The sequence below is a fragment of the Belonocnema kinseyi genome, chromosome 4 (assembly GCF_010883055.1).
Source record: "Belonocnema kinseyi isolate 2016_QV_RU_SX_M_011 chromosome 4, B_treatae_v1, whole genome shotgun sequence".
Lineage (NCBI taxonomy): Eukaryota > Metazoa > Arthropoda > Insecta > Hymenoptera > Cynipidae > Belonocnema > Belonocnema kinseyi.
In genome coordinates this window covers 63,260,453-63,276,973 of record NC_046660.1, presented here as the reverse complement: position 1 = coordinate 63,276,973, position 16,521 = coordinate 63,260,453, and the positions used below count along the sequence as shown (strand labels likewise).

Genomic DNA, 16,521 nt, shown 5'->3' with positions numbered 1-16,521 from the left:
GAGGGTAGTCCGTTTAGCGTCCAATCGACTCGGGATGCTTATAAGATACTACCGTGATTTTTTCAGATTTTTTGGTCCAAAAATAAATTAGGCCAAAAACCGGCCTTACCGACCCTCCCCCTTTGCCGTGTGAATTCAGCTCATCCAGAATATTAAAAACCATGAGGAACAGCAATGTTAATAATTATGGAAATCAAGTTCCCACAGAATGGGCTCCAACCCAGAATTATTTACCTCAAAAAAATTCATGCAGCCACACAAATTCTGTAAAAAAACGACAACAGTTAGGGCCGCCTGAACCGTTTCTCATAGGAATGCACAATATTGCGCAATATACTCGACTGAGTACTCGCGCACTGCGCTTTGAGAAACTGCACGGGCCAGCAGTTCTAGGATTTACTAAAGGGCGGGTTACTAAAACGCGGCCCTAGTGTAATTATTAATAATGCTTAAATAATTTTACATCTGAAAATCGATACAGATGGTTAGAACCGATGTTTCAAACCTGAAATTACCCAACATTGAATGCAGCAGGAATAATTTATTACTGAGGGAAAGCAGAAAAATTGTGGAAAAAACAGCCAGCCTGAAAAGTGATCAATTAAGAATTAGTTATTGTAATTTACGGAAGACAAATTTTTCAAGTCGATATTACAATCAAGGCGAGGATTGCCAACAAAAAAACGAGTTTGGCCATTTATCCAACACGTAATTCCACATTTTAATTATAGGGAGCATCCATTTTGGGGGGGGGGGCAACAATTTCTTACGTAAGTTTCCTCTTTTTGATTATTAAAAAGAAAAATATTACATACTTTTTAATAAAAAACATTAATTTCTTTATTCAATATTTCATATTAAATATGTCCAATAAAATTAAAAACTGTAAAAATCCTTGAAATCGCTTGGAATATATAAAATCCTTCAAAATTCGTGGAAATCCCTAAAAATCTAAAAAAAAACAGTTAAATACCTTGAAATAATTCGAAAGTTTATGAGGTCTCTTAAAATCTATGAAATCCCTTTAAAATCCTTTAAAATAATTTAAATTCCTCGAAAGACTTTAAAATAATCGAAACCTGTTTATATCTTAAAATTCCTAAACTCTCTTCAAATTCCTTAAAATCTTCGAAATCTGAATAAAATTCCCTGATATCTTTCAACATTTATGAAAATACTTCGGTATTATATGAAATCCTTTGAAAACCTGTGACTTATTTTGAAATACGTTGAAATCCTTTAAAACATAAAATCCTCTAAATTCAAAATTCATGAAAAAACTTCGGTATCATGAAATCCTTTAAAATCCAGTGAACCATTTTGAAATCTCTTTAAACTCCTTTAAAACTTAAAATCTCTTGACTTCAAAATTCATGAAAATAGTTCGATATCACCTGAAATCCCTTAGAATTCTTGGAAATCCAGTGACTTATTTTGAAATCTCTTAAAACTCCTTAAAGCCCTTTAAAACCTATGAAAATCCTTAAAATTTCTTGAAATATTACAAAAAATTATTAAAATCCTGCAAAGTCCCTTAACATGATGGAAATCCTTTTATATCTCTTAAAATGTCTTAAAATATCCTTTTAAATCTTTTAAAATCCCCTGAAATCTATTCATATATCCCCTAAAGTCCTTTAAAATCCATACAAATCCCTTAAAATGTCTTGAAATCTTTTTGAAATACTTTACTATATTAAAATTTTTTAAAGCCATTAAAATTTCTCTAAATCTCTTCAAATCATCAAAATCTTTGTATATCTCTTGAAGTTCACTAAAATCCTTCAAAATTTATTGACTTATTTTGATATATCCTAAAATCCCTGAGAAACCTTTAAAATCTTATAAAATGCAAAAATCCTTGAAAAAATAAAAAATTTTAAAATCCGTAGGAATTTTTCGAGATCTTTTAAAATCCTTTTCAATACATTAAAATCTTGAAAAGGCCATTAAAATTCCTCTAAATCACTTAAAATCATCGAAATCTTTGTATATCTCTTGAAGTCCACTAAAATCCTTGAAAATATAATGACTCATTTTGAAATTTCTTAAAACCCCTGAAAACACTTTAATCTATAACAATATTTTTAATCCATTAAAATTCCTTGAATTCTTTTTAAATCATTAAAAACCATCTAGATATCTCTTAAAATCCCTTGGACAACTTTAAAACCATTGAAAATCCTGGAAATCGCTTGAAATTTTCAAATCCCATATTAACATTATATTGTCCTTGATAATCCGTGAAAATTCCTCAAAATCTCTTTAAAAAGTGTGTTAAAATCCTTTAAATTCGGCGCAATACTTCGAAATCTTACGAGATCCCTTGACATTTTTGTAATCTCTTTGAAAATTATTGAAATCTTTAAACCCCATAAAAATGTATTGAAATCTTTAAAATCCATAAAAATCTTTTTAAATACATTGAAATTCCTAGAATTCCCTTAAAATCATCAAAACCCTTTTATATACCTTAAAATCCCTTGAAACACTTTTTTTTTAATCTTTTAAAAACCCTAAAAAATCTTGAAATCTGTGAAAATCCTCGAAGTCACTTGGAATTTTCCAATCCCATAAAAATCCGGTATAATCCTTTAAAATCCGTGAAAATATCTTAAAATCTCTAACAAAAAGCAGTTAAAATTCTTATAATTAGGCCAAATATTTCAAAATTTTAAGAGATCCCTTGACATATTTGTAATCTCTTTAAAATTTATTGAAATCTTTAAAATCCATAAAAATCTTTTAAAATAGATTAAAATTCCTCGAATTCCCTTAAAATTATCAAAACCCCTTTATATCTCTTAAAATCCCTTTAAATCTTCGAAATCTCATCAAAATCCTCTGATATCTCTTAGAATTCGTTCAAACCCCGTTTTTTTAAATCTTTTAAAATCCCTCGAAAACCTTGAGAATCCTCGAAATCACTTGGAACTTTCCAATCCCATAAAAATCCGCTATAATCCTTCAAAATCCGTGAAAATTCATTAAAATCTCTAAAAAAAAACAGTTAAAATCCTTAATATTCGGCAAATACTTCAAAAATATATAAAATAAAATATTTCGAGATCTCATGAGATCTCTTGAATTCTCTTAAAGTTAATGACACTGTATATTTTTTTAAATAGTTAAAATCCTTGAAATTTCATTAAAAATTTCAAAATATGATGAGATCGCTTGAAATTCCTTGCAATATATTAAAATTCATAAAAATTACTCGAAATTAGTTATTTTTGTGGATTAAAATTAGTAAAAATTGTAACTGATTCAAATTTATAAAATTTTAAATTCCGTTAAATCTTTTGAAATCTCTTAAAATTCCATAAAAATCATAGAACCCCCTTTATATCTTTTAAAATCCTTTGAAATCCCGTCAATTAGTTTGAAATATTTTGAAATCTCTTCAAATCCCTAAAAATCTCTTTAAATCACTTGAAATCTGCAGAAATTGCTCTTACTCATAACTCCTTCAAACCCCTAAAAAAATCCTTTGACTTGCGTATAAATCTCTTAAAATTTATTTTAAAAAAAGAATTAAAATTCTTTAAATTCCGTGAAAAATTTCAAAATCTTATGAGATCTCTTGAGATCTTTGAAATTTCTTGCAGCATATTTCAAAAAAAGTTAAAATCCGTGAAATTCCGTGAAAAATTTCTAAATCTTACGAGGTCGTTGAAATCTCTTGAAGTTCCTTGCAATATTTTTTTTAAATAGTTCAAATCCTTGAAATTCCATAAAATTTTTCAAAATATTATGAGATCGCTTGGAATCTTTGATACTTTTTGCAATATATATTTTTTTAATGGTTAAAATTCTGGTAATTCCATAAAAAATTTGGCAATCTTATGAAATCGTTGAAATCTCTTGAACTTCCTTGCAATATTTTTTTTAAATAATTAAAATCTTTGAAATTCCGTAAAAATTTTTCAAAATCTTTGTAATTCCTTGCAATGTACTGAAGTCCATAGAAATTCCTCGAAATTAGTTATTTTTATTAATTAAAATTAGTAAAAATGATTAAAATGAGTGAAAATTGTAACTGATTCAAATTTATAAAATTTTTAATTCCGTTAAAATTTTAGAAATCGCTTGAAATCCCGTGAAATTATCGAACCCACTTTAAATCTCTTAAAATACTCTAAAATCTTTTAACATCTCTTAAAATCCTTTGAAATCTGCGCAAATCTCTCTTAACTCCTTAAAATCCGTAAAAAATCTTTTGGCTTACTTGCAAATCCCTAAGAATCTATATACAAAAATAGTTAAAATCCTTGAAAATTCATGAAAAATTTCAATATATTATGATGTCGCTTGAAATCTCTAAAATTCCTTGCAATATATTAAAAATTTCTTGCAATATAGTTTTTTTAATGGTTAAAATTCTTGAAATTCCATGAAAAATTTCGAAATCTTATGAGGTTGTTAAAATCTTTTTAAATTGCTTGCAATATATTTCTTTTTATTAATTAAAATTCTCGAAACTCTGTGGAAAAATTCGAGATCTTATGAGATCTCTTAAAATCTTTAAAATTCCCTGCAAAATATTAAAATCCATAAAAATTCCTCGAAATCAGTTATTTTTTATTTATTAAAATTAGTAAAAACTGTAACTGATTCAAATTGATAAAAAATTTAATTCCGTTATATCTTTTGAAATCTTTTAAAATCTCTTTAAATCCTTTGAAATCCTGTCAATGAGTTTTAAATATTTTAGAATCTCTTCCAATCTCTAAAAATCTCTTTAAATCCAAAACTCAAAAAATCTCAAAAAATCCTTTGACTTGTGTATAAATCTCTTAAGATTTATTTTAAAAAAAAAGAGTTAAAATTCTTTAAATTCCGTGAAAAATTTCAAAATCTTATGAGATCTCTGGAGACCTTTGAAATATTTTAAAATTTCTTGCAAAATATTTTTTAAAAATAGTTAAAATTCTTGAACTTCCGTGAAAAATTTAGAAATCTTATGAGATCTTTTGAAATCTTTGAAATTCCTTGCAATATATTAAAATCCATAAAAATTACTCGAAATTAGTTATTTTTGTGGATTAAAATTAGTAAAAATTGTAACTGATTCTAATTTATTAAATTTTAAATTCCGTTAAATCTTTTAAAATCTCTTAAAATTCCATAAAAACCATAGAACCCCCTTTATATCTTTTAAAATCCTTTGAAATCCCGTCAATTAGTTTGAAATATTTTGAAATCTCTTCAAATCCCTAAAAATCTCTTTAAATCACTTGAAATCTGCAGAAATCGCTCTTAACTCCTTAAAATCCCCAAAAAATCCTTTGACTTGATTATAAATCTCTTAAAATTTATTTTAAAAAAGAGTTAAAATTCTTGATATTCTGCGGAAAATTTCAAAATCTTATGAGATCTTTGAAATCTTTTGAAATTTCTCGCAATATATTTTTTTTTAATAGTTAAAATCCTTGAAATTTCGAAATCTTATGAGATCTTTTGAAATTCCTTGCAATATTTAATACTCGAAATTACTCGAAAGCAGTTATTTTTGTTGATTAAAATTAGTAAAAATTGTAACTGATTCAAATTTATAAAATTGTAAATTCCGTTAAATCTTTTGAAATCTCATAAAATCCCATAAAATCATAGAATCCCCTTTATATCTTTTAAAATCTCTTTAAATCGTTTGAAATCCTTTGAAATCCCGTCAATTAGTTTGAAATATTTTAGAATCTCTTTAAATCTCTAAAAATCTCTTAAAATCTGCAGAAATTGCTGTTAACTCTTTAAAATTCCTCAAAAAATCCTTTGACTTGCTTATAAATCTCTTAAAATTTAATAAAAAAAAGAGTTAAAATTCTTGAAATTCCGTGAGAAATTTCAGAATCTTATGACATCTTTTGAAATCTTTGAAATTCCTTGTATAACTCTAATTTATTATATTGATTTATTGTGAACATATTATTATATAATTTAATTTATAATAAGTAATAATTTCTTTAAACTCTTGAAATCTTTTTAAATCATTTGAAATCTATAAGGCCTCTAAATTTTTTGTTTGAAATCTTGTCCTTTGAAGCCCCTTCAAATTCCTTCCGTAATTAATGGACGTTCCCTTAAAAATCTCTTTTTTTAATATTATTCTTAATAAAAAAAAATTTTATCAGATCCTTGCCGCAAGAAATAAAATCAGATCATCGTCCGATTCTTCCTGTGGATTCAAGATATCAAACTCGCTACGAATGTCAAAAAAACCTCCGAAGAATCAATCTCGAAGGACGAAGAATACCCGAGTTTTCCACAAAGCGGTCAAACTTCAACATCAAATCACCTTTCGTAAACAGTCCGGCGAAAAAAATGGCTAAGCACAATCTCTGATTCAAAGTCGAAAATTTGAAATTTTGATTTAAAAAAACCAAAAATTACAGTATGAAACTAGAAATTTTTAAGTGATTATTTTATATATATTTGCATCGCTCTATTATGTGGAATACCATTATACAAAACGGTTACATAATTTATTTACATTAATAAAAAATACGATTTTACAGAGCAATGATTGACGTACTAATTTCACAAGTTATAATTAATCCTACTTAATTAATAATAATAATAATAATAATAATAATTACTAGTAACATTGAAACACTTAAAATAAATCTTGCACTTGAAAACATCCTTTCAAAACAGAAATTCATCAAATTTATGATATGCAACATAATTTAAAATAAGAAAATATTCGTCTTTAGTTGAGTATAAAATGTACGTATATGTATAAATATATATAAAACCAATTCTCTACTTGTAGAATTGCAAATACTTTCTGATACAAAGGCATTATTTAATTGATCCAGACACATAATTGATGATTGTTTCACTCGTAAATACTCGCAATTTTTTCACATATCATAGAAAAATGATATACTGTGAGAAGAATTGACTTTTTGTGATAAAAAATATTTAAAAAAAAAATACAGGGAGATCCTAAAACTTAATAATTACTTATTAATAAATCGTGTAGAGAGAATCTGCCAAAAATGGATACAGGAAGAAGAATACCTTTCGCAATAAAAAATATAGAATACTTATCAAAATTAATAGTCAAAAAATAAAAAAAGGCTCTCACAAAATGTGGACTAATAAATAGAATTTCAGAAATTTGTATTAATTCGATGTACTCGTTTTTTTTCGTTTTCCTTTTTTTTTAATATTAAGATCTTCTCTCTTTTAAGACTCGAATTACACGCTCTTATTTACAAGGTTTACAAGTATGAATCTTCATAAAGTAGGAAAATAGGATTTTTGGAAAAAAATAGATTACTTTACCATCCAAATGTCTCCATAAAAATAAAAATTTAGGTAGAAGCAACATTGTTCCGGCGGAGTTTAGCTTTCAAGCATCCAGGATTTGCTTCAGAGAAACTGAAAATAATTCAATCAGTTAGTTCAAATTATTTATACTTTTTCCACTCGTCTACTTCTTCAAAATACAGGAATTTTTACAGAAATAGTTGAATTTTTAACTGAGAAAAGATCAACCTGCAAAAAAAATGGTATAATAACATTTTCAATTGCAAACATTAATTTTCCACCAAGCGAAATTCATTTTCAAACTAAAATTATAAATCTTTAACTGGAATAGTTAAATTTTCAGCCAAAAAGGCTAATTTCCTAGAAAAAGACGAATTTACAACCAAATGGATCAATTTTAAATAACAAAAACCAACCAGATATATTTTTAAATCAAATTATTAAACCTTGAAATGAAAATAATCATGACAAAAATGGAAAGGTTAAGTGTGAGGTTTAAAAAATAATTTTCTACTAAAAAATAAGAATTTACAACAAAAATTTTGAACCAAATAGTTGAATTTTAAACTAAAAACGATCAATTTTCAACATATAACGTAAAAGTTAAATTTTCAATTGAAAACAAATATTTTTCAACCAAAAAGCAAATTAATTTTCAAATAAATAGTTACACTTTCAAACAGGGTAATAAATTTTCAATTAAAATTAGGAATCTTTAACTAGAATAATTACATTTTCAACCAAGAAGATTAATTTTCTATGAAAAAGGCAAAAAAGAAAGCAAATTTTGAATTAAAATGATGAATTTTCAACTGCAATAAATTAATTTTAAACCAAAAAGATGAATTAAAAAAAAATTTTAACTAAAATTAAACAATGGAATTTTGTGTTAAATAACTGAATTTTTTTACAAGGAAATATTCTTTAGTCAAGAGAGAAAAAAAATGTCAACCAAACTTTCGAAATTCCAAGCAAAACGATAAATTTTCTAACAAAAATAGAATAGTTACATTTTAAGTTAAAGAAATTAAATTCAACAATATAGTCAAATTTTCAAACAAAAAGTTAAATTTTCATCTAAAATTATCAATCTTCAACTGGAATAGTTGAATTTTAAACAAAAAAAGATACATTTTTAACTAAAATGATGAATTTTTAATGGTGAAGTTGATTTTTTTTAGAAAAAATATACATTTTTAACCAAGAAGATTAATTTCTACCACAAAAGAAGAATTTTCAACAAAATACATCAATTTTTAATTAAAAATAAAACAAGAAAAATCTCAAATAAAAAGTAAGGATTTAATTTTTCAGTTAAAAAAATTAACGTACAACCAAAGTGATGAATTTTCAAATGAAGATAATTTTGTAGTCAAAAATTAAATTGCTAAATTTTTAGTTAAAAAAAAATTAGTTTTCAAACAAATAGATGAATTCTCAACTAAAATGATGGAACATTCGATTGGAATAGCTAAATTTTCAGTCGAAAACAAATAATTTCCAACCAAAAAAAAACTTATTTTCAAAGAAATAGTCACACTTTCAAACAGGGTGGTAAATTTTTAACTAAAATTATGAATCTTTATCTCGAATAAATAAATTTTCAACCAAAAAGATTATTTTTAACCAGCAAGATAAATTTTCTATCGAAAAATCCAAAAAGAAAGCAAATTTTCAATTAAAATGATAAATATTCAACTGCAATAAATTATTTTTTAAACAAAAAGATGAATTTTTCAGAAAAGAGTTTAACTTTCATCCAAGTACCTACCTTTATTTTCAATTAAAATTTGAATTTTGAACAAAAATTATGAATAAAAGAATAATATTTACTAATATTTAATAAAAAATACATTAATTTTTTAATAGTAAAGCTTTCAACTAAAAAAGAAATTTTTTTAACCAATATGTTTATTTTTGAACTAAAAAAAAATCAAATATCAACCAAAAATAGACAATTTTCACTTTAAAAATTTAATTTCCAATCAAACTAATGAATTATCAACTAAAATTATAAATCTTTGACTAGAATATTTTAATTTACAACTAAAAGTGACAAGTTTTTATAAGAAGATAGTTGAATTTCGAACTAAAAAAGCTCAATTTTTAACCAAAAATGATCAGTGAAATTTTTAGTTTAAAAAATTAATTTTACAAAAAAAATTTAAGCTAAAATGATGAATCTTCAACTGGAATAGTTGAATTTTCAACCAAAAAGATGAATTTTTAACGAAAACGATTTACTCACAGCCGAGAAGATTAATTTTCTACCAAATACAGAATTTTTCAATCAAATTTTCAACAAAATAGTTTAATTTTTAACTAAAGTTCTTAATCTTTAAATAATAAATGAAATTTTAAACAAATTAGTAAAACTTTCAACTACATAGTTAAATTTTTAATCATGAACCTTTATTTTCTACCAAAAAGACGAATTTACAACAAAAAAACGATATTTTTTCTACAAATAAGGTAGAAGTCAACTTTTTAGCTAAAACAAAATTTAACTAAAAAACAAAACAATTTTCAAGAAAATATTTAAATATTTAAACAAAGTGGTGTATTTTAATCTAAAATGAGTCTTGAACTGAAATTGTTACATTTTTAACCAAAAGGATCAATTTTCAACTAAAAAATATAAAAACGAATTTTTAAAAAGATAAATGAATTTTTACACAAATAGATGAATTTTTGAAACAAAAAGATTAATTTGCTGCCGAGAAATCCGATTTTTCAACAAAATAGATCATGATTTTTGACCAAATAATTGTATTTTCAATTTAAAAAGATCAATTTTCAACCAAATAGTTAAATTTTAAACTAAGGAAGATAAGATTTTAACAAAAAATTTTTAATTAAAATTTTCAGTTCCAAAAATTAATTTTCCACAACAAAAATGTCATCTAAAATGATGAATCTTCTAATAACTGGAATACTGAAATTTTCAACCAAAAAGATGAATTTTTAATCAAGGCCATTAATTTTCATACAACAACATTAAATCTCTATAATAAAATTTAAATTTCAACAAAATACATGATCTTTTTAACGAAATAGTTGAATTTTCAAATAAAAAAGAAAAAATTTCAACCAAATAGTTGCACTTGGAACTAAAAACGATAAAATTTCAATCATAAATGTAATAGTAAAATTTTCACTCAAAAAAAAATTAAATGACGAAAAACAGAAGTGGAATAGTTCAATTTTCTTTAAAAAAATTAATTTTCAACGAAACTGATGAGTTTTAAACTAAAATAATGAATCTTCAACTGGAATATTTGATTTTTCAACCAAAAACATGGATTTTCAGTCAAGAAGATTATTTTTCTACCATAGACGAATTTACCATCAAATAAATGCATTTTCAATCAAATTGTTGAGTCTAGAAAAAAAAATCAACTTGTAATAATAATTATGCTGCGAAGTAAAGCACTCAAAGTGGAACTCTCGAATTTTAAACTTTCAAAACTGAAGTTTAAAAGTTTTTTAATTCAATAATTTTGTATTCAAATTTTTAATAATTTACACGTATAAAATGGAAAACACTTTTCAACTAAACAATTTTAAATTAAGTGCAGGTAAATTTTTATTTACATATTTATTTTTATTTCTTAATGATTTAATTTTCAAAAGTTAAAAATTTTCTAAATTATATCATTTTAAGCAATTTTAAGCTAGAAACATTAAAAATTGAACGATTACATTTTTTTAAGAAACTGGAAACTTCTTAAATTAAAAGTGAAATTATTTTTATTTTAAATAGTTTAAACCCTCTTGAAATGCTTCAAAATTTTATTTCAAACTCTTGAAACACATGTTGTTTTACACTTTTTCAAATTTTAAATTATTTATTATTTTATTTTTTCAGAACTTCTAAACATTTTTTCCAAATTTTTTTTTTAATATCCTGAAAATCCAAAAAATTTCCATAAAATCTTCCAGATTAATTTTGGATAATTTTTTTAATCTTTCTAAATCTTTATAAATATTTTCTTAAAATTAATTTCTCAAAATAAAAAATCATTTTCAATTTTCATATGAAATCTTTTTTATTCTTCTAAATAAAAAAATCTGCCCAAATTTATATTTGGTTTCAAATCAGGGCGTGAATTATTTGCATCGAAATTTTTTTTTGAACAGTTTGAATGATTTAAAAATGGAGTATTTTAGACTGAAATAATATTTGAGATTAAATAAAAGCCTTGGATTATGAGTATACTATATTTCTTTTTAATTGAACATAGTTTATAAAGTTTTAATCGGGCGTTTACATTTGTTTAAGTAATAAGACTTTCCAATTGAAACCGTTTAATTTTTAACGGTAAAATTTGGAAATTCTAAAATTGTGAACTGATTCCCAATCGCCTTATAAAATCAATTATTATTCACTTTAAAAAATGTTTAAGCACAATTCAGTTTTAAAATTAATTAATTAATTTACATTTGCAGTTGATCAACTAAAAAGGTTTTTTTTTAAATCAAAAATCTTCGTTTTTAAACGCTTACAATTTCCAATTCTTTCGGCATTTTAAAATTCTTGAAATAAAATTTTTAAGTTAAATTTTTAATCCAGAAGATAAATTTTCTACCAAAAAACACGAATTTGCAACAAAATACATAAATTTTCAACCAATAATAAGTTGATATTTCAAGTAAAAAAAATTACAAATTGTAATCGAAATCAATTGAATTTAGTCAAAAAAGACGAATTTCCAACAAAATAGTTTAATTCTCAACAAAATTTTTAAATCAAAAAGACGAATTTAAAAAAAAGTTGCATATTCATTGAGGGAGATTTTTCAGACAAGAAAGAAAAAGAACTTGAACCCAATTGTTTAATTTTCAAACCAAAACAATAAAAAATAGTAAAATTTACAACCATAAAATAAGAATTGTCAACCAAAACGTTAATTTTCATCAAATAGTTGCATTTTCTGCGAAAAAACAAACAATATATCAATAAAATACATGAATTCTCAACCATATAATTGAATTTCCAACCAAATAGATGGATCCTCAACTAATAAAATAAATGTTTAACAAAGTAGTTTAAGTCTCAAACAGGCAGTTAAATTTTCAATCAAAAAAATTAATTTTCTACCAAAAAGTTAAATCTTCAACCATGAAATGGATTTTTAACAAAGTAGTTCAACTTTCAATCAAACAGTTGAATTTTCAACCTAATTGTACAGTTTTCAATCAAATTGTAGAATTTTTAACCAAAAGAGATTAATTCTGATTGAAAAATATAATAGCAGACTTGTAAATTAAAAAGAATTAACGTTCAAGGAAAAATATGGAAAATATTACATATTAAAGCCGTAAATATTAATTTTCAATTAAAATGTTAACTTTCAACCAATAAGTTGAATTTTCTATCAAAATAGTTGAATTTTTAACCCGAAAAGACGAATTTTCAACAAAACAGTTGAATTATTAAGCCAAGAAATAGTAAAAAAATTCATTTTCAACTTTAAAAAAACACGAATTTTCAACAATATAGTTAAATTTGTAAGCAAATAAATAAATCCTCGACTAAAATTATTAATCTAAAGCCAAAAAATATGCATTTTTAACCCAATAGTTACATTTTTAACAATACAGATGAATTAAAAAAAATAGTTCATTTATCAATGAAACAGATGAGTTTTCCACCGGGGATATTAAATTTCTATCAAAAAAGATAAATTTTCGACAAAAAATGGAATAATTAAATTTTTAGTAAAAAAATTAAAATAAAGAATTTCAATCAAATTAATTAATTTTCAACCAAAAATATTAATTTCTACAAAAAAATATATTAATTTCAGCAAAATACATAAAATTTCAACCAAACCTTAAATTATTATAAGATTTTTAACCTAATAGTGAAATTTTTATATAAGAAGATTAAATATCTATAAGAAAGATGAGTTTTTTTTACAAAAAATGGCAAAAAAAAATTTTAAGTAAAAAAATGAATTTTAATTTTTTTAAACTAATGTTTAATGAAAGAAATGAATTTTCAATCAAAAAAATTAACTGTCTTTTTGAAAATGGAATAGTTACATTTTCAATTAATTAATTTTCAAAAACAAAAAACGAATTTTCAACAAAATAGATAAATTATTGAGCAAAAAAATTAATATTGAACTAAAATAATGAATCTTTAATCGAAACATGAATTTTTAACGCAGTAGTCAAATTTACAAACCAAAAGATGAGTTTTCCTACAAAAAAGACAACACTTAAAACAAAATAGATGAATTTTCAACAAAATAGTTAAATTTTTAGTCAAAAAAATTAATTTTCATTTAAAATAAAATTATTTTCAATGAAAAACATTAATTTCCTACGAAAAAGATTAATTATTAACAAAATACATGGATTTTTGGGGAGAAAATTAACTTTTTTTGTTGAAATTTCAATTATTGGGTTGAAAATCCTATAAAAATTACAATATTTTGTTGAAAATGCATGCAATTTGTAGAAATTATTCTTTTTTTTTTTGTAGAAAATTAATAATTCTGGTTGATATAAATTTCTTTGGTTGAAAATTTGTTGTTCTATTGAAAATTAAGTTTTTAAATGAAAATTTAACTTTGCCATGTTTGCTTGGACATCAATCTCCTTCAGTACCAAATTCAACTATTTGTTTCAAATTTTCTGTATTTTTTTTAACTTTGTCAATTCTTAGGTCAAAAATTCGACTGGAAATTCATGTAATTTGTTTAAAATTATTCTTTTTGGTTCAAAACCAATCTTTGTATTGAAAATTAATTTGTTTTAACTAAAAATTTAACTAAATTTTTCGTCGAAAACATTTTTTTTATAGACATTTAATTTTTTTGATATAAAATTCATTTGTTTGGTTAAAAATGAGTTTCTTTTTATTCGAAATTAATTTTTTAAACTAAAGTTTCAAATTTATATAATTTATTTTAAAACTTATTTTTCTAACTTAAAATTAAACTATTCAATATTTTGTTGAAAATTTATCTTTTTTAGTTAAAAATTCATCTATTTTATTGCAAATTGTTTTTTTTTCTTGTAGAAAATTAACTTGTAGCAAATTAACCTTTTTCGTTAAAAATTTAACTATTATGTAGAAAATTCCATTAAGAATTAAAACATTTGGCTGAAAATGCATGTATTTTGTCGAAAAATATTCTTTTTTGGTAGAAAATTAATCTTGTCGGTAGTTAACAGTAATCTTGTCAATAGGTTGAATTTTCTATCAAAATAGTAGAATTTTTAACCCAAAAAAACCATTTTCCAACAAAACAGGTGAATTTTTAAGCCAAGAAGCAATCTATTTTTCAACCAAAAACAGAATTTAATTTTTAATTCAAAAATTAATTTAAAGAAAAAGGAATTTTTAAAAAGTACTTAAATTTACAATCAGATGATTTATCAACTACGAAAATGAATTCTTAACAGATCAGTTCACCTTTTAACGAAATAATTGAATTTTCAACCAAAAAATATTATTTTTCAATGAAAAACATAATAGTAAGAATTTTCAACAAAAAAACGATCCATTTTTCAGCCAAAAAATGAAAAAAAAATTAATTATCAACCAAAAACACGAATTTCAAAAAAAAAAGGTAAATCTTCAACCAATAAAATAAATTTTTAACAAAGCAGTTCAATGATCAATTAAAATTTAGACAAAAATAGTTAGATTTTACTATTAGGTTCTAATAATTCAGTTCACATTTAAGCGGAAAATGAAAAAAATGAATTTTTGCAAGTATTTCAAGAAATAGTTATTCAAATTTATATTTTCCATGTGCTATTTTTCTATTTTACTTTAAATTTTTTATTTGAGTTTCATATGCAGTTTTTTAACGACCCCATTAATACTTAAAAAAATTGAGAATCAACTCACCTGATACTTCTACTCGTAAGTCTTCTCGATACTGCTGGTTTTATTTTGCTTTTGTTATTATTACTCCGGGCACCGCGACCCGTAATAATAAATAATTCCACCGATTTTTTGCTTCCCCTATTTAAAATTCCCAGTTGATGATCCAAAAATATGTCCAAAGCTTGTAAAGCTTCCGGGACAAACAAATTGTGTAAATCTAAAGTATTATCTTCGTTTGAAGCGTGTGTTTGAGCAGCTAGAAAAGCACTAGCTGCTGCTGAATTAGAACTTTCCATCTTCCTCGAATGTAATTTAGCCTGAAAAAATTTTTAATATATATATAGAGGAGTATTTAAAATATCCTTCTCTAAAAAATACGTGTTACTTTCAAATGTCAATCGAAAGTTGTATTTTCTGCAATAGTGGAAAAAATGAACATTTTTCAATTTCTTTATATTGCACTATTTGAATCGAAATCAGGAATTGAAATAATTATTTTTAAAAACAAAAACTTACTTAAAAACATAAATTTGAAACGAAAAATGTAAGAATTATATTTTCAGCTAAGAAAAGGGAATTTTCAACCAAATAGTGAAATTTTTGATTAAAAAACTAATTTTAAAAGACTAATTTTCAAAGCAAAAAAAAAAAGAACTTTTGACAACAAATTTGAATTTACTACCCAAAATTATGGATTTTCTACCTAAATTTTCCTATATTGTCCTACATTTTAGTCAAAAAAAATAATTTTCAACAATAAAAAATACAAGAATTTTCAACAATATAGTTAAATTTTTAAGCAAAGAAATGAATTCCCAAGTAAAATTATTAATCTAAGGCCAAAAAAAATGTGAATTTTTAACCGAATAGTTACATTTTTAACAACATAGATGAATTTTTAACAATATAGTTAAATTTTTAAGCGGACTTGGTTAGGTGGAGTGGAAGTGTGCGAATGTGTGTCCATATCGACGGAAGTATTTATAAAGAATTACGGTTATTGTATGATATTATATGGTGTGAGTGGTGATTATTAAGTGCAATAAAAGTAGGCTGATAAGTGAGATTAAAAAGTGACGTTTAAAAAGGTATTTGTATTTTATTATTGGCGATATACGTAAGGGGTTAAAATTTATAGGTTAGATCGAAAAAGTATTAAAATGGCAAAAAACGAGGGAAACAAGGAACTGGTCACGAAGTTAGGTGTAACAGCAGCAGATGGCGCGAAGTTTAATAAAAATACCGATATCGATAGAGACAAGACTGAAAAACTGAAACAACTGAAAATAACCTAAATAAGACAGACGAGACGAAAAAACGGGGTAGAGGGAGACCACCAAAAGAAGAAAAACTAGTAAGAGAAGCTCAAAATAACAAAAAGATAGATGAGATATTCA

General features: G+C 23.9%; 2 protein-coding genes across 3 annotated transcripts in view; one reads left to right on the top strand and one right to left on the bottom strand.

Moving 5' to 3' along the window:
* Positions 1 to 6,497, top strand: part of LOC117171276 (MAPK/MAK/MRK overlapping kinase-like) — a 16,574-nt gene extending 10,077 nt beyond the window's left edge. The window contains exons 10-11 of one of the 2 annotated variants that reach the window (XM_033358416.1): positions 482 to 708; positions 6,132 to 6,497. In XM_033358416.1, the coding sequence (XP_033214307.1) occupies positions 482 to 708; positions 6,132 to 6,342 (438 nt within the window). In that variant the 3' untranslated portion in view covers positions 6,343 to 6,497. The remainder of the gene's footprint in view (positions 1 to 481; positions 709 to 6,131) is intronic. The other variant, XM_033358417.1, reaches the window with a different exon arrangement.
* Positions 6,498 to 6,972: 475 nt separating this feature from the next.
* LOC117171275 overlaps positions 6,973 to 16,521 on the bottom strand; it is a 41,361-nt gene continuing 31,812 nt past the window's right edge. The window contains exons 7-8 of the mRNA XM_033358415.1: positions 15,146 to 15,441; positions 6,973 to 7,386 (exon numbers count right to left, since the gene is read on the bottom strand). Coding sequence (XP_033214306.1) covers positions 7,320 to 7,386; positions 15,146 to 15,441 — 363 coding nt within the window. The 3' untranslated portion in view covers positions 6,973 to 7,319. The remainder of the gene's footprint in view (positions 7,387 to 15,145; positions 15,442 to 16,521) is intronic.